The sequence below is a fragment of the Eublepharis macularius genome, chromosome 5 (genome assembly GCF_028583425.1).
Source record: "Eublepharis macularius isolate TG4126 chromosome 5, MPM_Emac_v1.0, whole genome shotgun sequence".
NCBI classification, from domain to species: Eukaryota; Metazoa; Chordata; class Lepidosauria; order Squamata; family Eublepharidae; genus Eublepharis; species Eublepharis macularius.
Genome location: NC_072794.1, coordinates 128,028,652 through 128,052,849, shown reverse-complemented (window position 1 = coordinate 128,052,849; position 24,198 = coordinate 128,028,652). Strand labels below are relative to the sequence as shown.

The following is a 24,198-nucleotide window of genomic DNA, read 5'->3' as shown; positions in this document are numbered from 1 at the left end:
TTCCATCTGTATATATCTCTTCATTTTGTCCATCTTCATTTTTTTTATTCCCTTCAACTGATACAATGGAAAACAATTTGCAACTCAAACACAATTTAATTCATTTTCTCAAGATATCAAAGGCATCATCTTAAACACCTCAATATTTTGAAAGCAGAAATGAACAACACTGGACTGATCACTCCATCAAAACTTATGGCTAATGATGCTTTCAGGCATGCAATATTTTCTAACTGCCAGATAATCTACTGGGCCACAAAGGCTATTAGGCTGATCCCAATACATCAGCTTCAATATTTTTGGCACAAAAGACCAATCTGCTTCCATGACTTATTTCTGGAAATTTTGTTATATTAGCCTTTCTGTGTTTTTCCCTGTTTGGATTTCATTAACCATTCAATTGAGCTCAGTCTAATAAACTTAAACTTAATGTCATTGAAATCTGATGTTATAAGTGATGTTATACTCATGCATATGAATATAAAAAATCCTATTTTACATGTAACACTTGTGGACTTGTACACAATTTTTAAAGTACCTATTATGCCTCAGATGAGAACTGCTTTAAACAGAAACAGCTACGTACCATATTACTTTAATTTTAATTTTTAAGTTTAGCAACTTAAAACCTTGTATCAGAATGAACAAAAATACCATTGAAGAAAAACACAGGATGTTCTTAAGGTTGGACAAAACACTGGATGTACTCACGTATATGTATGCAAAATAAAGTTGTAAAAATCATGTACTGAAATTACTTTGAGTGGCCTGGTTGATTAAAAAAATTATCCTTAAGTACACAAATGTATCTCATCAGGATAACTATACATCAATAACTTCAATGAACTGTTTGCCATTTATGCCCTTGCTTCTTGCTAGTTTGCTCTCCTACAAACTGTGTATACTGTAAGCTGCAATCTTCTTATGAGTGCTCTTTGATTACAAAAGGCCCTTTGATTATAAAGCCAGTATTTCAAAAGCATGTACCCAGTTTATGCATAATTAAGGATCTTACTTTATCACAATCATCTAAAAATTGCTTGCCCTCCCACACAGTTATGGATGTAGGCCAAAATGTAAGTTTTCCCAATGTAATACTGCATCTGTGCTATAAACTAACACAAAATGGAAAATGTACTACCAGGCACTGCTCTATGGATTCCCAAAAAAGGAACTGTGCAAAGCAAGCTGTGCTATTTACAGAAATAATTAAAATCATAAAACATTACTAGAAGCTCACCTAATACTACTACCAAGCAAACTCCATAGCACTACGGCAACATCCAATATCCTCTGAGTAGGGCATACCTCACCATATTAGGTAGTCATTTCCCAGAAAACAAAAAAATCTTGAAGGCAGACCTGAATCTAACAAGATAACTTGTAACATCATACAGAGCAATACAGTTTCTGAGAGTAAAGCAGGGAAATAAGACTATATGAAGACAGATTGTGAAAAGGAACAGTTTAATTGAGGGAAAGGAAGGAAAAGTGAATTCTGATGGAACTGTTAAAATGCAGTATGGGAACACAAGGTACCTTTGTTACAAACTTGAGCTCTAAGTACATAAAATATGAATATTGTACAAGCTTGTAATTCTGCTTAAAAAGCTGAAATCTTAGCACTGAACTGACCTTAAACCATCAGAACCACCACCAGCATTTTTAAATATGTCAAAAATCAGGCGATCACCCTGCTTAATGCCCACCCCTCAGAATCATAACATGAACTATTAAGTGTTGAGGTAACACAGTAAAAGAGATTAAACCATGCAGTACTGGAAGTAAAATGGAAATTGCTTGGTAATGCAATAAAAGATACATACTCAACCACAGGAAAAGAGGTAGAGACATCACCTTAGGAAACATGATGAACAAGTAATCAATGCTGTTTCCAGTACCTCTTTAAAGTGAAACTAAAATAGCTCATATCATCATACCTATTTTTATATGTTCTTGATATTAATAGGCAGGGGTCATTTCGTAGAAAAAGAGCTGGAGGGCCCATTTCGGCCTGGATTGGGGCCGAAACAGCCCAATCCTGACCATTTGGGGGCCCTTTGGGGCCATTTTCAGACTTTTTTTTGCCATTTGGGGCCCAATTTTGGCCCTGAATGGCCAGGATTGGGTCCAAAACAGCCAGGATAGGTGATGTCAGGGGGTGTGGCACATGCAAATCAGTTATGTTAATGACACAGTTCTGGTGCTGTCAAGGGGCGTGGCATATGCTGATGAGTTGTGCTAATGAGTTATGCCGATGAGTTCCTCCAGCTCTTTGGGGAACTGCCGGAACTGTGTTCCTGTGCGTTCCCCCTTGAAATGAGCCCTGTTAATAGGCCTACTAAGCAATTCATTTGAAATGTGGTCTGGAGGAGAGTTTTGCTGATACCATGGACAGCCAAAAAGACAAATAAATAGGTTCTAGATCAAATCATGCCTGAATTCTCCTTAGAAGTTAAAATAACAAAACTGAGGCTATCTTTATTTGGTCATACTACGAGAAGACAAGACTCTGTGGAAAAGTCAGTTATACTAGAAAAAGTGAAAAGCAGCAGCAAAAGAGGAAGACGTGAAACGAGATGGCTTGACTCAATAAAATAAGTTATATTCTCCAGATTGCAAGATAAGAGCAAGTCTGTTAACGATAGGATGTTTTGGAAGTCTTTCATTCTTAGGGTTGCCGTAGGTCAGAGGCAACTTGATGGCACATAACATATACACACTAAACAATAAGTCAAAAAGTGACTGTCCTGGATATATGTAGACTATTTCATAATTAGTTGTGACACAAAAATAAGTTCCTTTACAGGCATAACTGCACTGGAAGGTGGAGGGAAATGGTAAATGTTATATAGAGACTGACTTTTGGGCCAACACTTCAACATACAGGTGAAATGCAAACTTATAAAAAGTGCAGGCTGCTGAAGAACACTGGCATTTTCTGTAAGAAATTACTTTTTTTCTTACACAACAGCTTCAGATACATTATTTTGTCAATTTCAACCTCCTACTCCTTCCAAAAATTTTGCGGGCAAAAGATGGATTGGAGGGCAAATTATTTCATGAGGCCATCCCCTCCTTTTAGTTCCCCATTCAGGACTGCTTCTGCTTCAGCCCTCAAATTCAGAACATTAAAAGGGGCAACTTTCTGATGTGAGCTCACTATCCCCTGGGCATCATATGAAGATGGCTGGTTGAGTGATAACAGATTTCATTATAATGCAACACCATGAAACCAAAGGCAAGTCAGGACAGGACACAGTGCTCCCACTCCCAAACTCTGAAGTACACAGCCTTTGCACCTGAGGGCTATACTCCAACCCTTGACTGTCCTCTCCATTACTCCCTCTACTCCCCTATGAGATTCTAAGAAACTCACTCTAGTAACCACCAGGACTTGTTTTATGTGATTCTTTATCAATGAGCATGCATATACAGTGAAGAAAAAAATACCAACTAATGTATGATACAGAAAATAATGTTAAGTTCCTTACCACAAATTAAGCACTGAAGTTGCTTCTTATAGGAGCCACTTCACACACAGTGATTTTCCTACAGAAATTTTATTCTACATATAATTAGGTCTGTCACAGAACACTAATTTCAGATGATCCACCTTTTAACTGATTCATTAAATGTAAATCAATTCATATTCTGTTGGGACTGTTAAAATACATTATGGAAACAGAAAGTACAGCACCTTTGTAACAGAGCTCTATATACACATAAACTTACATATATACACATAAATTCACAAAAGCAAGCATTAATTGAAAAAGAAAAAAAATGATTACAGGCTTGCTGCCCAAAAGCATTTTCCCCTCACTTTCAATAGCATACATAATTCCATCTGGCTTCATACAAAAAGGAATGTTCGGACAATTATTTTTATTTTAAACTTAACACTAGCCAACTTTGGCAACCCATGGGGGAAGATGTAAAGCTGTGCTATTTTCATTTGTTTTTCCAAGAGGCACTTCTTGAAACCCAAATGTAATAAAAATCCCAATTCTTTTTACAGGGCATTGACACACTGAAGCATTAGTTGGCGGCTTTTAATTCTGATGAGATGATTCTCCCTCTAGTGGTAGCTCTGCTATATAATTCGGACATTTAGGTCCTAAAGAACAAGTTGCTATTTATTTCTTTTATTTGGGCGAACAAACTACCCCGTTTTCAGTACTTATTATTAGTAAATTTGTGTTATTCTGATGCTGCTGTTCTACATCCTTTGCACTCTCATTCTTTAGCCTTATTTTCCCACTCTGCCAATTAAATCAACTGGCCTTTGGTGGCCTATGTGATTTTTTTATGGATATGTGTCCAATGTAATGACACATTGGACACATATTGGATTTTTTTATGGATATGTGTCCAATGTAATGACAACATGGTTGGTTACAATCAACGTCATGTGTATCACCACAGCCAACTGGATTAACTGGCAGTGTGGGGGAAAGAGCCTAAGGACCTGGACCTGGAAGATTCTTTTTTAAAGACCACAGGCTGGAGAAAATGATATTGAGAAGCATCAGTCATCAAGGAACAAAGAAGTTGCTTAGCAGCATTAAAGCAATACAAATATTTGAAGTCAGTAACTTTTTGGTAACCTGTGCAGCTGCATGAAATGGACTACATTCAAAATGACTATCAAAGTATATTTATTAAAAGCTTCCCTAAAAAGAAAAAAATCAGAAAAATCTCAATAAAACTACCGAATTATCAACCAAGGAAAGCTAGGTAACGAATCAGAAGATAATAAAGAAACCAGGGTGTCATGGGGCTCAGTGATAGTGAGGACTCCTCAGGAGGAGAGGAGCCTTGTGTATCCAGCCCTGACTCAGCAGAGCACAGGGATCAGGAAGAACAGCTGCTGGCTGATCAGCATCCACAACCAGCAGCTGAACCAGAAGCACCGACACCCTCTAGCCCCAACACCACTGGCGAAGCGCACTCAAGGATGTCCAAACTCCCAGAGAGCACTGTAGACAAAGACAACGTGTGGAGCTGCAGGGAAGGTGGCAAAGCGCACGCCTCCTGGCCAGACATCAGCTGCTTGTGGAGAGTGATGAGGAGTGACCACAGGATAGTGCCCAAGCAGCTGGCTGAAAGCCCAGCCTCACTATAAAACCCAGCCGCAGAAGACCAGGAGGTATGGGAGCAATGTGTCAGAATCCTGCTAGTGCTGTGACCACTCCATTGAACCATAGCTTGCTCTTGTGACCTTTGGATCATGCCTTGACTCTGCCTTTGCTTAGCCCTTGAACATTGCTGATAACCCATCTTTGGACTGCCTGACCTTGCTATTTAGACTCTGGAATGGACTCTGACCACGCTACTGGACCAGCCCATGACACAGTGACTTGATTAAAAGCTCAGGAAAAACAATGCACCTGGTGAACATCTTTGGAGAGGGTGTTCAATAACTGCAAGACTACCACATAAGATGCCCTTTCCTCAGTGCCCACACCTCTAACTTGCAGGAGTGAGAGCCTCTGAAGGTAATTTTAGAAACTGGATACGTTTTTGTTGAAGCAGGCAGTCCTTTGAATGCACCAAGTTAAGCTAGTAAAAGGCCCTAACTCCACTAAATATTGGTGCCACTAATGTCACCTGGGCTTCTAAAGTAAAACAGGGTTGTACCTATCTGTAACCATTGTTCATTGGGTTCTTCTGTGCAGGCACACATTGGGACTGAGCACACGCAGGCCTGTCGACCAAAGAAGTTTCTATCGCTTCTATAGAGCTCCATTACAGGGCTGCTTCTCCCAGTCATGTCCCTGCTCATTTTCCAGCCTAAATGAGAATGTGACCACCCAGAAGAAGCAACCCCTTCTTCTTCAGTTTTCTCTCAGTTCTCCTGAGTCTCTGCAATCATGTACTGGACCTTGCCAGAGAGTTCACAGTGGGGCAGGAGGGAGGGGATGTGTGCCTGCACAGAACTTGATGAACAATCATTACAGGTAAGTACACCCCTGTTTTCATCCTTCTGTGCAGTCCCACGCTGGGAGATTACCAAGCTATACACAATGAGGAGGCGGAGTGAATCTCTCCAAGGCATATTTTATTAACATGAACTTTAACATTAACACCTAATAAACTTTGCATTAACAAAGTATGTAACTGTATATGCAAAATGGAAATTGTGCCAACAAGTCTATAAGTACTTACAAAGATTTTAAAGTGCCCGGTATTTTAGTTTTGTTTGTTTGTTTTTGAGGCAAACAGAGGTTACAACACTGCTCTAACTATTGCCATTATCTTGTGTGGCATTAACATGGCTTCTGACAAAAGGGTCTGATGATGACTAAGTAACTGCCTTGCAGATGTCTGCTATTGGCACACCCAGCATAAAGGCTGGAGACTATGTCTGAGACCTGGTAGAATGAGCCTTCAGGTGCAGGGAACTCTGGACAGCAGCATGACGATATGCCAACTGAATAGCAGAAACAATCCATCTGGAAATGATCAGGGCCGAAGCCTTTTTGCCTTTATTTGGGCCCACAAAATAAATGCAGATCTGTACAAAACTCTTTTGTTCTATATAAATAAAATGACAACGCTCTTTTGACATCTAATGATTGTAGTGCTCTTTCTGCCCTGGACTGTGGGCTTGGAAAAAATACAGGCAGGGTGGTATCCTGAGATAGATTAAAGGGGGGCAGAATCTTTGGTAGGAACTGGAGGCTTGGCTGGAGGACCACCCTGTTTGCGTGAAACAATGGTGGGTGGGCCGTAAGTGCTGATACCTCACTTACCCTTCTGGTTGATGTGATAGCCACTAAGACACTCACTTTCAGAGATAGTAACTCCAACAAGCAAGTGGCTAGAGGTTCAAAGGGTGGCAACAGAAGGCATGAAAGCACTAATGATAGTGACCACTGTGGGACCAATGGTCATCTGGGGAGATAAAAATTAAACATTCCCTTGAGGGATTGGTGGAACTTTTGATGGGAGAACACAGCCTTGCCTTCGACCTGTACATGGAAGACAGAAATGACTGCCAGATGTACTTTAAGAGATGTCACAGCCAAACCTTGTGACTTCAAGGTGCACAGGGATCCAAAGATCAAAGGCAAAGGGTAACCTTCTGTAGTAGTGCCGTTACTCTGTGCCTACTCTGTGAAACATTTCCATTTAGAATTGTAAGACCGCCTAGTTGAAGGTTTCCTAGAGTTCAACAAGATTTATTGCACCTGTACAGAAAAACTCATAGTCTTGGTCAATTGTGCCATGCTATTAAATGCATGGAGTTTGGGTTGTGGTAGAATAGTGTTCCCAACTGAAGTATGTCTGGTGTTTGAGGAAGTGGAATATACCTCTGTTTGGACAGAGTAACTTTGGAAACCAAATTTTTCTGGGCCAAAAAGGGGCTATGAGGATACAACCTAATTTGTCCCTCTCTATTTGGCAAATGACACTGGATACCAAGGGAATTGGCAGAAATGTGTAAAATAGACAGCCTGTCCATACAAGTTGGAACGTGTCCCCAATAGAGAGAAGATTGCTCCCTGCCACAGAGCAAACACTGAAGCTTTGGCATTGGCTGCCATTGCGAACAGATCTACATCTGGAACACCCCATTGCAGGAATATTGGGTTTATATAAGCATCATTCACAGTCCATTCATGATTGGAACTCAGAACCATGCTCATCACATCTGCTATGGTGTTGTCCGAGCCGACAATATGGATAGCATGCACAAAAACATCGTCATGAATCGCCCAATTCAAGATGGCAGTAGCCTCTACACAAAGAGTTAGTGATGCCATGCCTCCTTGGCTTGTTGAGGTAGTTTGGATCAGTGTTGTCTGTTTGGATTGGAATGTCTGCCCTGGAGCATAGCTGTGAGCAAGACAAAAGCATAGCGTAGGGCTCTGAGTTCCAGTGCAGTGATGTGTAATAATCTTTCCTTATTAGACCATTCATTTTGTATTGCATTGCAACCTTGTCACAATGAGCACCCCAGCCATGTAAGGGCACTTCGGTCATTAAAGTGCAGTGATGGTGATTAGTCCCAAAGGGGATGCCCTTAAACAGGTTACTATCCCTACCCCACTGTTCCAGAGACTTGAGGTCTTGTCTCGGGATGGAGAATTTGTTATTATGGGAGTGAGAGGATGGTTTGAATCTCCTCACAAACCAATTCTGCAAGGTATGCATATTCAGCCTGGCAAAGGGTACTACCGCTGTGGTACCTGCCATGAGCCCCAGTAACCTCTGTATTTTCCAAATGGTTTGAAAGCATTTTCTTGAAAGCACGGTTACCATTGATTTAATAGCCTGTGTCCTGTCCAATGGTAGCGTGACTCTGCAACCTATGGCATCTAAGATTGTACCAAGGTTTCGACCTTGACTTTTTTACATTGATCACTAAACCCAACTTTTGTCATGTTTTTACAACCAAATTAATCTCACTCATTAGCTGGAGACAGAGCAGTGATCAGCCAATCGTCTAGATATGGGATATGGGAAAAGGGAACACCCCTGAGATCGAAGATGGGTTACCACACCAAGTACCATATACCTGGGTGCAGCTGAAAGGCCAAAGGGCAACAATGTGTACTGGAACACTTTGATCTGGTATTTAAAACAGAGGTATTTTCTGTGCTCTCTCCTGATGGAGATATGAAAATACACATCCTTGAGGTCCAAGAAAGCAAACCTACTATCAGCCTTCAAGAAGGGCAGAACAGATGATAGGGTGACCATTTTAACTTTTGACACTCTGAGGTATAGATTTAGATCTCTAAGATCTAGAATAGGACGGAGACCACCATCTTTTTTAGGGACTAAGAAAAATCTGGAAAAGAAACCAAATTTGGTGTCAGTGCCCTGGACCTCCCAAATGGCCCCTTTTTCCAGGAGCGACTGAATTTCCTCCTCTAATTCGCACAGGGAATTATTTACAGCTGTATGAGGTAATGTACACTCAGTTAATTCAATGAACTCTAACCCATAACCATTTTTCACTATGGCTAAGACCCAAGAGTCAGATGTTATTGACTTCCATTCAGAGAAGTAGGGTGTTAACCTGTCTCTCTACCAACAGTTAGAGTTAGAGAGGACATGGTTCAGTCAGAACTGCTTAGCAGGGCCATGGAGGTTTTTGTGTTGCTGTGTATGCTGTGAGGGTTTGTATGGAGCCTGTCTTCTTGACAGGGACCATCGTGGGAAGCTGAAAGGGTGTTGAAGTGCTGACTGGTTCTGCTGGAACTGTCGATGAGGCCTTCCATACTGTTGGTAAGGGTAATGGTGGCGTGGGAAGTATACTTAGAAGCATATTGCTTGACCAGTGTCATGTCCAAGGATTTAGCCATTTGTCTATTCTTTTTCTTTGAGAGAGCATTGCATCTTTCTCCAAAGAGAACAGAGATGTGTCCACAAACAATTGTTCCTCAACTCTGGTTTTGGTTTCCAGGGGAAGAGCCATGGATCTGAGCCAGGAGTGGCATCACATTAGCATTGCACCTGCCATGCCTCTGGCCGAGAAGTCTACTGTGTGTCTATCCACGTTCATCTGTTGCTTTGACAGTCTGATGACCTCTGTCTGCAACAGATTGACCATAGTCCTCTTGTCTTCTGGGAGGTCAGAAATGTAAGAGGACAGCTTCTCCCAATGGTATAATTGGTAGCCTCCCATAATAGTTTGTAGTTGGCGATACGCAGATTTAAAGCTGATACAGAGTACTGCCTTCTGCCCATACCATCTAGTTTCCTTCCCTCTCTGTCAGGAAGAGCACAGTGCACACCTGGATAGTGATATTGCTGCAACTCCGTCATAACCAGTGAGGAGGTTGGTGGGTGCTCCATCAGGTTTGGCCATGTGTTATGCTTGACCTTATACAAAAGCACAATCTTCTTTCATGTATCTGGGAGCTCTGCAGGTTTTCCATACATTAGTGATCACCTCTTCTAAACCCTCAAGAATAGGGAAGGCTATGACAGAAGGTAAATCTGCATAGATGCAGCTGAGGAGTCCTTCATCTTGGGATCCAACAAGCAGATATCCAATTCCAGCGCCTTTGCCATTTGGGACATCTGATCAGAGAAGATTCGAAGGTTTTCATACGGAGAACTGGAACTCTGGTACACATTGTCTTTGGGTGACAGATCCAAAGCTGTCTCGGATCTGACCTTGGAGGTGGCTGCCACAGGTTCATTCTCCTGGTCTGAGTCATACTGAGATTGTAATTGTGAACGGTAGGGTGCAAGTAGCCATCTCTGACCCAATGATGTAGACAGTCTCATATCTGAAGAAGCATGAAAACCTGGCCCTTCTGGCCACTGGCAATGATAAGGCAGAGGAATGCAACAAGCATGATGATGCTGGTGTGCATACAATAGTGTCACCAATTCCAACGAAGGACATGGATCTGACCAGTAGTGGCCAAGGTCCCTCAGAGCTGGCAATGAGTAGGCTCAAGGGGACTCCATCTGGACCTTTGAGGCTCTTGGATCCAGTAGTCAAGTCAGGTTTTCTCAGGGGTCTTTTTTGGGTTCGTGAATGGATTCCCGTCTCCAGCCCTCTTCCTCAGGTTGTTCTGAGTGCAGAATCCCTAAGTTATGGAGTTAGGTCTCGCCCTTTGAAAGAGACCTCTCCAGAAAATTCAGATGAAGTGAAGAGGTCCTAGGAGTAATCGGGACAACCTCCTTGACTTCAATCTTGGTAGTGGAAGACTGGCTACAATGAGCTCTAGACTTGGAACGAGATCATTGCTTCATCTTCTGTGCCCTCTTGGGTGGTGGTTCTGATAAGTGCCTTGGATCTGAGGGAGGTCCCAGAGAGTGTGATTTCCTGCCCACTGGATCCAACATTGAGGAAGACATGAATCCAGCCTGAGATGGGCCCTTCACAGCAGATGACTTAGCTGCTGGTGAATCAGAGCTTGGTGGAAGCTCCTTTGCGGCAGGTGCCTTAGCTGCCAGAGTCAGAGCCAGATAGCACTTTCTCCCACAGAGTGGCCTTAAAATGGACATTCCTCTGGCCATGGGGTGAATTCCTGGCAAACTTTATAGGCCACAACATTATGGCCTTCTCCCAGATAGAGCAAACAAAGATCATGCTCATCAGTGTGTATCATCTTAGTGCTGCATCTAGTGCATTTCTTGAAAAGTGCCCTCTGAGACATTTTAGAGAGACTACCCACAGATCAGAAGATGAAGTCAAACAAGCCAGGTCAAAAACCGTCCAAAAAGTAATGAAGCAGAAATCACAAACTGTAAGAATAGTTGAAGACAGTCCATAAATGTCAAGCCAAACAACAGTAGATAAGATTTAGAAATGAAAGAGCTCCCAAGTGAAGTTCTTCTCATTGTGACAGTGGCTGAGAGAACTGAGGGGAAGTGGTCACTCCTCTTGGGTAGTCACGTGCTTGTTTAGGTGGGAAAAAGAACAGAGACATGACGGGGAGAATCACCCTCTAATGGAGTTCTATATGAGCAATAGAAACTTCTGTTGGCAGGCCTGTGTGTGCAAAGTCCCAATGTGCGCCTGCACAGAAGAATGACAATGAAAGGCCAGATACGAACAGAGTTTAAGAGCATCCCCAATTTGAAAATTATATTCTGAAGAGTGAGTTTCAAAATTATCTGACAGTAATCAAAGTCAAGTAGGAGAAATACATAATACAAATGGCAAAATATCAGATTCAAGAAGTTTTGATAACCTTCATTCTCAATAAGATATAGGCTTTCATATTTTCAAAGAGGGAATGCCCTTTTTGTGGCTTCTTTTCCCCTCAGTAGTTTTTGATCTTGCAAACTACTTTGCACCCAACATCACCAAATTCAGTTAAATCTGCAACACATTCTGTTTCTACTGAAGATACAAGTTGATAAAGAATTCTGAGGAATTGGACTGGAAATATTGCTAATCTGTAATATTTTGATCAGTCTTTTTAAAAGAAGCATTCATTACATGAAGGCTGTTTCTGGAATTTTTCTGTGGGCCAAAACTATTTCCTACAGCCTTAATTTTTACAGATGAGAGTGAAAACAATGGTCATTTGAACATACCAAGCAACGTTACAGCAGCAAGCCACTTAGACTGGACCCTTTAGTTGGTATCATGGAACAAGTCACATGGGCAGGATTTTTTTTTTTTAAAAAACATGCTTGACAGCCAATTATGGATTGAAATTGAATTGTTTTTTAAACACAAACTGATGAGATAAATATCTGGGCACAGTAAGCCAGCCATAAGCATCTTTTCTCTTGCGGCTGTCCAGTACAAATATTACATAGAACAAGCACTGGGAATAAACTGATTACATGCCAAATTCAGATTCTCTCTGTTACAGTGCAAGGAACAATAACAATGGAAGATTTGTATTCACTTACCATGAAGCTTCCTTTCTCGGTGGTCCAGGAGTGGGGCAGTCCTTACTTTTGAGATATAGCTCCTCCTCTCCAAAGGCAGGGTCAGTCAGCTGATTTTGATCCTGGAGGGGAGGGGCTTGTCCTTAGAATCACCAGTCTGTTCCCAAGCTCTGACTCCCCATCACAATACCAGAAGGGAAAATAATAACTCCCCTCAATTTCTTTTGAATAGAAAGATCCCTCCCTTGAATCCACTGGGAGGAAGACTATCGTCCTAACTCTTCATCCAATCCTAAAAGTCGCCCCGCAAGAAACTTGGGTGGGCAGGACTGCCCCACTCCTGGACCACCGAGAAAGGAAGCTTCATGGTAAGTGAATACAAATCTTCCATTCTCTGGTGGTCCTAGGAATGGGGCAGTCCTTACTTTTGGGACATACAAGAGCAGTGTACCCCAGGGTGGGTAGTCCAGTTTCCAGGCCAAGAGGATGTGTAGTAGTACCCTCCTGCTAAAGGTTGTCTCTGGGGAAGACCACTTATCTATCCTATATTTCTTGATAAGAGAATATACTGTTTTCCATGTGACCACCTTATCGATCATTTCTAATGACTAAAGGATTTATAGGCTGCCTGTGTCACTGTTTCCCTTAGTGAGTGCGCCCTGACATCTATCAGCATCTCCAGTCCTCTGGCTTGACATGCTAGAATTATATACCTTCTGCTTTACCTACTTAGCCAAGAAAAGGACACTCTGGGTCCCAAGAAGGACCTCCTGCAAACACACAACTAGCGTCCCAGACTTCTGAAGCACTGTTTAGTCCTGCCCAAGTGGAATCTCACATCTCTATGTATATCAAGGCAGTGATATTTATTTATTTATTTTCTTCCCATTCTTTGGATTAGATTAGAAAGAGAGAAGTACTATCTCTCCTGTCCTATGAAAACATGAAATTCACCTTTGGAAGAAAGTTGTTTTTGTTCATAATTTGCTCTACCATCTTGAGGAAAGGGCATAGCTACTGCTAGTGCCTGCCATTCTGACACTTGTCTAGCTGATTTTATTCTCATCTGAAAGATGGCTTTAAAGGTCAGTTCCTTTAGGGGACATGAGGTCATAGGCTCAAGGCATCTTTTGTATAATGCTCTTAATACCAGATTAAGATTTCACGTGGAAAAAAACCCCAACGAATCCTTGGAAGATTCTACAATGAGGTCCCCTTTTAGAATCCATTGCCATGAAGGCGATATATAAGGGAACGTCCCTTCCTAGAACCCCTAATTGTTGGGATGGTCACTACCTGTTGTCTAAGGGTGTTGATATTAAGACTTTTTTTCAACCCCTCTTGAAGAAGGATAGTAACTCCCTAATTAGACCCAAAAGATTGCATGACTCTATCCATGCACTCTTCTGGGAACTTGGCAGGATTTTTTATAGACTCTGTGGAACTCTTCCTGGAGGCTAGCATAGTACCAATCATGCCTTCTGTTTAGTCCAACCCTATTAGCTGTTTGTGTTTGACCTCCACACTGTGAGGCTTGTCAGAGCTGGTCAGGGGTGTCGTATTGATCCCTGCATCAATGGGCCCTCCTGCAGTGGAGGTGCCAGGGATCCAAGCTTGAAAGATTCTTCAGGTTTTGAGACCATGTCTTTCTGGACTTGAAGGTTGCTATTAGCATCACTTCTGACTTTACTGTGTGATCTTCTGAACAGCTCTGTGCAATAGCTGTGCTGGGGAAGTACAGGACGTGTGAAGGCAGCTTGCTGCTCACATCATCTATCTCTACGGTTTGAGGGTTTCTTCTCCTTGCGCCTTGTTGAAAACTGGTAGACCAGTTGGGAAATCTCTCTGGATAGCATCCATTCTGCTTGGTTCATCACTCTCTGGCTTAGCCAGTCCACCTCAGAGTTGTCCTCTGTATAAACATATAGTGACCTGTGGGAAGATTCTGAGATTCCACCATACCGTGTCTGATGGCTCCGAGTTCCAAAGGGTTTACCCTGTTGATCCTTTGTCCTTCAGCCAGATGACCTATGCCATTCTTCCTTGGGTGTGGGATCCCCATCCCCAAAGACATGTCCATGGTCATCACTGTTCTCTCTGCTTCCTTGAGTGGGACACCACCGTGGGACTGAATGAGGTACAGCCACTGGTTGTTTTCCTGTTTAAGGATCTCTGGCAATTCAACTATCTTGGACCTCTTGTGATCTAATGCCCCATATGGCAACAGGCATTTCTAAAGTGCACAGATCAAGATGTCGTTTAGATATGGGAAAGGAGCCACTCTCCATGGCCTAGCCATGCTATCAGTGATACTAGGATTCTGATGAACACCATAGGTGGTGTTTTCAGATCAAAGGAAAGGGCCCAATGTTGGAAGTGCCTCTGAGAGATCGATGGAAGCCAGACAATCTCCCTCGTGAATGGCAGTCATGACAAATTTTAGCCTTTCCATTCTGACCTTCTTGTTCCTAGGTGTCTATTTTATTTGACCAAATTCCTTTAGATCTAGGGGGAAAAGGGACCAGGTGGCACAGAATTGAATTCCACTGATCACAGTATCCAACACCCACCTGTTTCTTATTATTGGCTGCCAAGGGTTTGCTAAGCATTGTAAGCATCCCCCAAACACCATCGTGCCTACTGCCTTGGTGTAGACACATTGAGTTCCCTTCTTTGGCCCTTTAGTATTCTGACCAGATTTGTTGAGGGAGAAGGTTCTACCCTCCTCTAGATGTTTGGTCTGCTTTCCTTTATTTAGAGTTTCTCCAGACAGGTTGATATCTTTGAAAGGAACTGCAGTTATTTTGGCTTTGAGGCAAATGGTCTACATTCCAATTTCTAAACAAAGTGTTGTGCCTGGTTGCCTGAAAACCATGGTTCTTGTTGACCACAGCATAGCATATTGTTGGGGGCAATTTTCTTAGTTTTGCTCTTTGGCTCTTTAAAGGAGTTTACTGCTCACTGCAGCCAGGTCTGAGACTCGAGAGGATGTGACTCAAGAGGATGTGAAGGAGTGGAGCTGTCACCAATGCTCTGAAGGATGTAGCGGAAACTTCCAATTTTCTGCGCACAGCCAGTTCAAACCACTTGATGCTGGTATCCTAGGTAGTCCATCCTTGTCAATGGGCAGCACAGGATTAGATGGCAGGTCGGTTACCAGATCATTCACCAATGGCAGCTTGATCCTCTCAGTAACCCCTGGAACTAATGTATAAGACTTGGGGGGGGGGGAATAAGAGTAGTTAGTTTTGCCAGTTTCCCTCTTAGACTTCTACAAGTATGAGAGACTTGTAGGGAATCCCTGGAATGGGGTTATTCCTGATTCTAGAGAGGATTCTTTAGTCGTTAAGAGAGAAGACTCCAGGATCCTCATCACCTTAGGGTACGGCTCCTGAGGAAGACCTGCTAGGGAATTTTCCCTTCTTTTAACAGCTCCTCTTTTCTTCTTGGCTGAGGGAGAACATTGATAGCTCAGGGTCCTCAGGTTGAAGGCTTAAGCGAGGTAGTGCTCTTAATGGCCCTTGCCTCCTCCATAATCTGGGGGGGGCACCCCTTTACCTATCTGGAGTCAGACCCCCATACTGGAATCCCTCTCTTGCCCATCTGAGAGTCTAGCCGCTAGAGTATTTATTGGTATGCCTTCAGGACCTCTTTGAATTCCTTATTTCCATCCTGGGCCATGCCAGTTTATTTGTTAAATAGTAACTATGGCTGCAACTATGTAAATAGGGGGCATGTGATTTCTTTCCCCTTAGTGGTAGAAAATGTCATCCAGTCATAGTTGCCTCTGCAACACTGGTCTTTTTTGGATGTCTCCCATCCACTTGCTAACCAAGGCCAACCCTGTTGAGGTAATGAGATCTGATGAGATCTGGCTTGCCTGGACTGTGATATCACAGTCAGGGACTGTGATAAGGTCAGAATCATCATTATTCCCCCAGAACTGCTAGGTAATTGAGACTTTTACCCAAGCTCAGCCACCGAGTTCAAGTAATTATGGGACTCGAACCAGTACGGTAATGATTCATGGCCCAGCACTTAACCACAACATTACAGCAACTCATTTCAGGCTTCCTTGTCTGGTGGATGCAAACCCCAGACCTTCTCCCTTTCACTAGTCTCTTGAGAGGCCCGAGAGTAGGCCGAGGTCTGGGAGTTGGTCAGGTTTAGGTCACAGGCTTGCACTCTCTGAGGCCTGGAAGGAGGCTAGGCCTGCCTTTGCTGACCTACCACCAGCAGAAAATTTTCCAGCCATTCTTGCCTGACGGGTTCAGGTCCTTGGGCTTTTTCTCTTTTACTGGCCTGTTGAAAGGCCTAGAAGGGGCTGAGGCCTGGGAGTTTGGAAAATCTAGGCCACAGGCTTACACTCTTTGAGGCCTGTGAGGTGGCTAGGCCTGCCTTTGCTGAATTCTGCCATCCAGGTCCTTGGGCTTTTTCTCTTTTACTGGCCTGTTGAAAGGCCTAGAAGGGGCTGAGGCCTGGGAGTTTGGAAAATCTAGGCCGCAGGCTTACGCTCTTTGAGGCCTGTGAGGTGGCTATGCCTGCCTTGCTGACATTCTGCCAACAGAAATTTTCCCGCCAAAAGAAGAAATGAAAGTGAATGAGCACCTCATAAGTCCCGGCTGAAAGGAAAGAGAAATAAAGGAGGGCTCCCTTTTATTTAGGGTGAGCTGGCTCTGAGGCTTCTGCTGCTCCTCCCTCCTTCCTTTCGCAGCCCCCGTTACCCACAAGATCAGTCTTACCCGCGGTTCAGTCGGGGCTGCTGGGGTTGGAGCAGGTCCTCTGCTGCTGCTGGAGGCTGCTCCTTCCAAGCCTGAGGGAGTTCCTGTTAATATCGGTCTCTACAACAGGCTACCGCAAACTCAAACACCGCAACCTCTAGCCATCTGAGGCGGGGGTTCCTCCCAACCCGAAGGTGGGGAACTTCGGTGGAGTTTTGCAGTTGTGGCCGTGTAACCTAGGAGAACCTAGCGACCTCCGGCTCTAATGCTCGCTGTCACTCCGAGCAAAATGGGTGTGGGGTAGGTGGTAGGGCCTTTCCTTTCCCCTGCGAGCTCCACACTGCCTGTGGCCTCGGCCTCCCTGAATACTGGGATTACAGGTGCACGCCGCCACACCCTGCTCATCTCTGGCAGTTTCTTCTTCACCAGGATCACTGTGCTCTTCAGAGCGTTGCTGAAGACGTCCAGCTCGGATGGCAGGGCCAGAAAGACTGGTGATTCCAGGGACAAGCCCCTCCCCTCCAGGATCAAAATCAGCTGACTGACCCTGCCTTCAGAGAGAAGGAGCTATATCGCAAAAGTAAGGACTACCCCACTCCTAGGACCACCGGAGAAAAGTTACTCAGGGATAATTCTGTTAGTATAACAAACAACAATGATAATAGAAGTGGAATAGAGGACGTAGACTTAAAGCTTGATTCAATTACAAGAGAAAATACACATATTAAATTATCTTCAGAATGATGTTTGATCATACATGCGGCTCTTAAACTTTAACATTCTAATAAGCTGACAAGAACTCAAAACTCAAAGAATTTTTTTGAAAGAACAAATTAAAGAATGAAACTATAGATCCTTCACTTACCCTAGCTTCCTTTACTTCCTCAGTACCACCCAAATCTTCATCCTAGTTAGAAAAGGGGGAAATCAAATTATACCATAAACGATATTAACATTCTTCTCTTGAGAATATTGTGATGGTGGAGAGTACCCTCAATCATAGCTGACATGGTGACCCTGGTGGAGTTTTCAAGGAAAGAGACTAACAGAAGTGGTTTGCCATTGCCTGCCTCTGCAACCATGGTCTTCATTGAAGGACTCCCATCCAGTTACTAACCAAAGCCAACCCTGCTTAGCTTCTGAGATCTGACAAGATCAGGCTCACCTGAGCTATCTTGAGATATTACTGGTCAGAAAAATGTAAGTGACCTGAAAATATATCTATAGAGATCAATCAAGGCAGGTAAGAGTAACTTTATATAAAAGAGAGCAAACTGAGCACAAATTTGAATTTAATATCTGAAGCTACCTGTGTGGCTAGAATATGGCTGCAATGAGACGTCATGAACACAGGATTGCTTGTGATGGACACAAACATGTCTGGTTGCTATGCTCCTGTGCTCTTTCCCTTTCATCCTTGTGTGAGGAATACGAATGAAGGATTCCTGGCTGCAATGTGCTGTATTATCTCAACATAGGCACCTGAACCAACTGATAACTATTTCTTAAAAAGGAATAATGTTCCTTTTTGACTAAGCATTGAAAATACTGCAGAGTCAATTGTATGAATTCCCACATTCCCACCTATATAATTAAGATTATGGACACAAGCTCCATTTGCTGGATTCCTCTAACCATATTTTTTAAAGAATGTCTGCTAAGAAAAATCAGACACACTTCATTTCACTCTGTTGTGCCTAGTCTTTGCAAATAAGTAAAGCTACTCATATTTCGGGAATAATAAATATCAGTGCAAGGAACTGGTGCAACTTCAGGTATCAAGAGACCTTGATCTCATCTTTTTTTCCTTTTCCAGAAATGGTATTACTTACTTCATTTGTAAAAAAAGAGATTCCTGTGCCTCTTCGCCTCTCTTTCGGTCGCCTCCTCTCCCGAACTGATTGCTTGTTTGAAGACCTGTCATCCAAATCCTGATCATCATATTCTGTTCAAAGAAATAAAGTCCTAGCATCAAAACACCTAGGTTAATTAACTTATGGAAAATCAGTTTTGAAACAAGTGAAGATGATTTGTGAATTATTCTTCTACACACCTATGAAAATATATATTATTTACCCTTTCATCTCAAATGAAAGAACTGCTGGATTGCCTAAGTACCAGAGCTCTGGTACTCGAATAAGATCTGAGGTCATTAGACAAGAGAAATTAAATAGCTGAAATTACTATGAGACTTTAGCAGGGAGCCAGAAATCCCTAGCGATATTTTTATTCCTTTAATGATTCACATTGAAGTAAGAATCAATGTGACCCAAACATAATGCAACAAAGCAAATAAGAATATAGGCTTTTCTTGGGCTCCTTGACCTGTGTCTATTCCCCATTCTAGACATTCTTCTTTGCTAAAGAGACATAACATCTATCATTTTGTTATCCTGCCCTTCTTTAAAGGAGTCCATGCCAGCATAAACAGATCCTCCTCTTTTTCATGACATCAGTTACTCCATATAAGATCTGACTTAAAAGATTTGGATAATTTGTCTCTTAGCAATGATAAATACCGTTTTTCTCCATGTCGCTGACAGATGCGGTTTGGAAGCCTGTTGGGTTCACTGAATCGGAAGCTACAGATCTGCTTGTTCTGGGCAGATGAGAGCTTGAGTAAAGGAAAGGGGTTACTGATGGAGAGATGGGGTTTGTAGCTTTGTCTGGAGCCGGGCACCTCAATCGATGACTGACAGACTACAAGAAAATTGTAGGCATAAATATTGGTTAGCAGGACAATGATGCACAAAAACCAATGGATTACAGCTGACGGGATACTAAAGATTTAACAAGATTCTCTCAATTGCAGATGAAGATCTTGAATAGAAAATTCTCAGTCTCTCATGTATATAAAAAGGTTTCATTCTAACTAGGAGGGACACAAAGCAAGAATCGTTATTTGCATATAAAAGAATACTTCAGCTGAAATACTGGTAGTGTCAAAACTAGGGTTAAAATCTACTATGGCACAAAATTGTACTCTCAGAGAAAAAAATGAAGGTGTTCTCAAATCCAAAGATGATCCCATAGAAATTGTTTTCTCTGCTGCAACACGGTCAATTTCTACATACTCATAGATCATAGAATCATAGAGTTGGAAGGGGCCATACAGACCATCTAGTCCAACCCCAGTCTAGCAAATGGTTCTGAGGTCACTCAGTTGATTACCTAAAAGTAGCAGTTATTCTGCAACAGAATTTCAAAGGGAGGCTGGAAAGAAAGACTGCTGAATTACAACTGATAACGAAGCTCAAGACAATGCATCAACCTGGATTAAACTGAGACTTGGACTTCTTGTCTCATTACCAATGCTGATTTCCCCACACCTAATTTAATCACACCTGCTATTATCATTCACTGACAAGTTATTTGGCTTCTGAAATCATTCTGCTCTCCGAGATATAAGAACAGATGGACTTGCATTCTAGCTGTATCTGAAGAAGTGAGCTGTATCTCATGAAAGCTCATACATTACAATGAATTTTGTTAGTCTTATAGGTGTTACTGGTCTCTTGCTCTTTTCTATTGCTACAGACACACTAACACGGCCAACTATCTTGATCTATAAATGGCTTTTACGTTCATACTGTTTGGATGGAACAAATATTCAATCTGAACAGCTGCTTCTCTGAGGAACAATTTTGTCGGTAGGCTTTATATGTCTTTACAGATTTTCATAACTGCTCAGTAAAACAGCACAGAGCAAGCAAAGCAATAGCTGGAAACTCAGGTGTACATTTACTAACACTTATCTGGTTGTACTTCCTCCTAATTCTTTCAGAACATGCCATAAAATACTTTTGAAGAGTAGTTACAACAACAGCCCTGACCTGCCTGGATGGTCCAGATAGCCGGATATTATCAGATCTCATAAGTGTATTAGGATTGGTCCTGGTTGGTATTTGGATGGGAGACCACCAAGGAAGGTTGCTACACAGGGGCAGGCAATGGCAAACCACCTCTGAACACCACTTGCCTTGAAAACCCTACGGGGTTGCAATAAGTCGGCTGTGACTTGACAACAGACACATATACACACAATTACAGTAATAATTTTTGCTCACCTCTTCATCCAAGTTCCTACTCCATCGTGAGAGAGTCTCCTTGGGTTCCCTTGTTGTAGTCTCTTGTTCTCTCTCACAGCTTCCCTCAGTTGTTTCAGTTCTTTCAGACTTTTCATTTGGCTGTTCCTGAGTTTGCCTCTCTGTCCGAGATCGGCTAAAGGTTCTTTCTGCCTCCTGAAGATCTGTTAGTGTTACACCCTGTGGAAGGAGAGAAACTCATACCTATTTAACACCTGCAGTCATTTGTATTATTCTTCTTGTATGGAATCCCTGTCCATTCCAAAAAGTGTCTGTGATGGCATTCTACAATTTCAGAGGAATTTAGGTGTGTTATTTCTCCCCCTTGGTATTCTATGCTAGCATATTTAAGGCTATATTTCAATGGCTGTAGAATAGTGGATTTCCTATTGTGAGATTAGTTTTATTTTTCTTTCAGGACACTGCAACTCTTGAGGAAGGATGTTAAAAGATCAACATTACTTTTTAACTTTTTTACACATTACTGTGTTACTTTTTCCTCTCAGAACAGTTCAAACATTTAAGTAGTCTCAGGCATGTTGGACAGGTCACAAAACAAAGTAATGATACAGTATGGCTGAGGTAAATATTTTCTTATACACAGGTTACAGTATCACAAGTTATATATAATTTAACTTAATAGCTCATAGTGATATTTCACACTGAATGTTATCTTTTCAGACGGAAGCACTCAAGGACTTTCCCTTGATACAATTAATTTGCCATACCCCCAGAGCCTTGATAAACAGATCACAGCCTGTCTCCCTCTTTCTGAAAGACAAACGTGAACCCACAAAAGTATGTGAGTACAAATGTCCTCCAGAAATAATACAACTTTATTCAAAGCAGGCTCCTGGAAGTCAAAGGTGAAAGGGAATCTGTCTTTTTTCCAGTTGTGACAGAAGTCCTCATCCCTCCTCCCCCAGCCCTGCAAAAAAACTGCTTAAATACTTTGCATAAGATATAAGCCCATAATTTCAAGATGTCTTCAGGAGCTCAGTCCTTCTCACCTGTGTAGACCTGCGGGTCTGGCGAGCTTGCCTGGATCGTGCCTTTCTTAAAGATTCTGCTTCCTCATCCCGCACAGGAGTCAGATATGACCTAAAAGAAAGTCCACACCCCCAAAATCTGTTTAAAACATACGAGTTTAAACTGGCTATTACAATATGAACATGTTATGCTAAATATGCCAATCACTGGAGCTGTCATATTTTACTATAATTCATATCATATTTGTATCTTGTTTTCAACCAAAAAGTAGAGAAAAACACAGCACAGATATCTTATGTTACTCTTACAACTCCTGTGTGACATAGGTTGGGCTGAAATAATGACTGGCTCAAGGCCATCCATGCTTGAATGCCACCATGAACCCAGATTTCTTCCTAGTCTAGGACAGTTTTAATAAAGATTGATTGAGTGATTGGCAATAAACCCTGATCTCTTTGGTCCAAGACCAACATCAACTAGTAAACCACACTGATTGTAGTATACAATACATATTCTACAACCAAAAGTTGCCAAATCACAGGGAATGTCACCTATTTAAATAGAATTTGTATCAACATTCAGTTAACAATGGCATTCTAGGACTGACTATTTCAAATGAGATTTTTTGTACTTAAGTATGATAAATGTATTGCACATAGTCTGCTTAAATATATAAGCAGTCCCTTCTATACTTCATTTTAAACAGAAAAGCAGCTATATACACAGTTTCATAGAGTATTTTGTATTTCTATAGCCAAGTATAGGGAAAAAAATCCCTACATTTGTTTACTTTTGCTACATGGCAGCCAATGGGTTGGATCTTATGAACTGTGAGTTGAAGGGTGCACATGAATGCCAATCTTACCTGCCCCCCCTTTCCCTAGCAGCCCCTTAAGAGCTCTGAAAAGTTGATACAGGTGGTTGCAGGAGTTACACAAATATAATGAGGCCATCAGACAGACTTGCACCAGCAGTACCTTGATCAGCTGAAGAGCATGGAGTAGTAGTTTTGCCTCTCTGCACCCTCCCCCATGACACGCGGCCTTGTCTCCGCAAGGTTGCTACAACCCCCAGCACCAGCTTTACAGAGGGCTACAGAGGGAATTAAGTATGGTTGATATACATCTTTTAAAAGAGATCTGGTATCATAATAACCATCACATCAGTGTATTTTATTTTTATTTTATTTCATTTATACCCCACCTTTCTCCCCAATGAAGACCCAAAGCAGCTTATACTGCTTTCCTCTCCTCCATTTTTTCCTCACAACAACACCATGAGGTAGGTCAGGCTGAGTGTGTCACTGGCACCAGGTCACCCTGCAAGCTTCCATGACAGAGTTGAGAATCAAACCAGGGTTCTAGTCTGTCATTTTAATCCCTATACTACACAGCTTTACTACATCTGTGTTAGCTACAAATATTACACTTAAAGGGCACAAATACAAAGAGTTCTACTATCTCTATTTCGGTGGGCCTGCAAGATAGAGATGTTCTACCAGGCGTATGGTTGAGGCCGACCTGGTATCCATCTGATAAGCCTCCCTACCACTCTCCTGTTAAGGGGGGGTTGCACAGTCACCTCATATAGCCCCTCTCATGAGAAGATCTGTCTGGAACAGCTGAAAACCCCTCCTCTGCACAGTTTTGGCAGGGATGAACAGAATGAGCCACAACTTTTGGGATACTGTGGTTTGATGTGGTTTTATTGTTGTAAATGTATTTATATTTATACTTACTGTTTTATCCTTGTTGTGACCCACCCTGAGCCCGCTTATGGGGAGGGAGGGCTAAAAGTCGAATAAATAAGTAAAGTATCTTGTATGCACTAATATTACTTGAAGTAATAAAACTTAATTACAAAGTAATTAATATTAAGAATTCTAACCCATAGGGAAGAAACGATTACTTTCATTATTGGCATATCAACCCATTTTAAATTGTCCTTTAGCTAGGTAATTTCAAGAGGGCTGTCATTTTGTCAACTATTTCCACTGACTGAGCTGCCCATATATGTAGAGGTAACACCAAAAATGAATTAAAATTTTGCATTCATGTCCACAGTTACAAGGAATTGCCCAG

General features: G+C 42.1%; 1 protein-coding gene across 10 annotated transcripts in view; it reads right to left on the bottom strand.

Moving 5' to 3' along the window:
- Positions 1-24,198, bottom strand: part of PPP1R12B (protein phosphatase 1 regulatory subunit 12B) — a 179,128-nt gene that overhangs the window by 86,974 nt on the left and 67,956 nt on the right. For all 10 annotated transcript variants that reach the window (XM_054981476.1, XM_054981478.1, XM_054981477.1 and 7 more), the window contains 5 exons: positions 22,138-22,228; positions 21,110-21,307; positions 19,562-19,742; positions 18,875-18,987; positions 17,908-17,949 (listed from right to left, as the gene is read on the bottom strand). In XM_054981476.1, the coding sequence (XP_054837451.1) occupies positions 17,908-17,949; positions 18,875-18,987; positions 19,562-19,742; positions 21,110-21,307; positions 22,138-22,228 (625 nt within the window). The remainder of the gene's footprint in view (positions 1-17,907; positions 17,950-18,874; positions 18,988-19,561; positions 19,743-21,109; positions 21,308-22,137; positions 22,229-24,198) is intronic.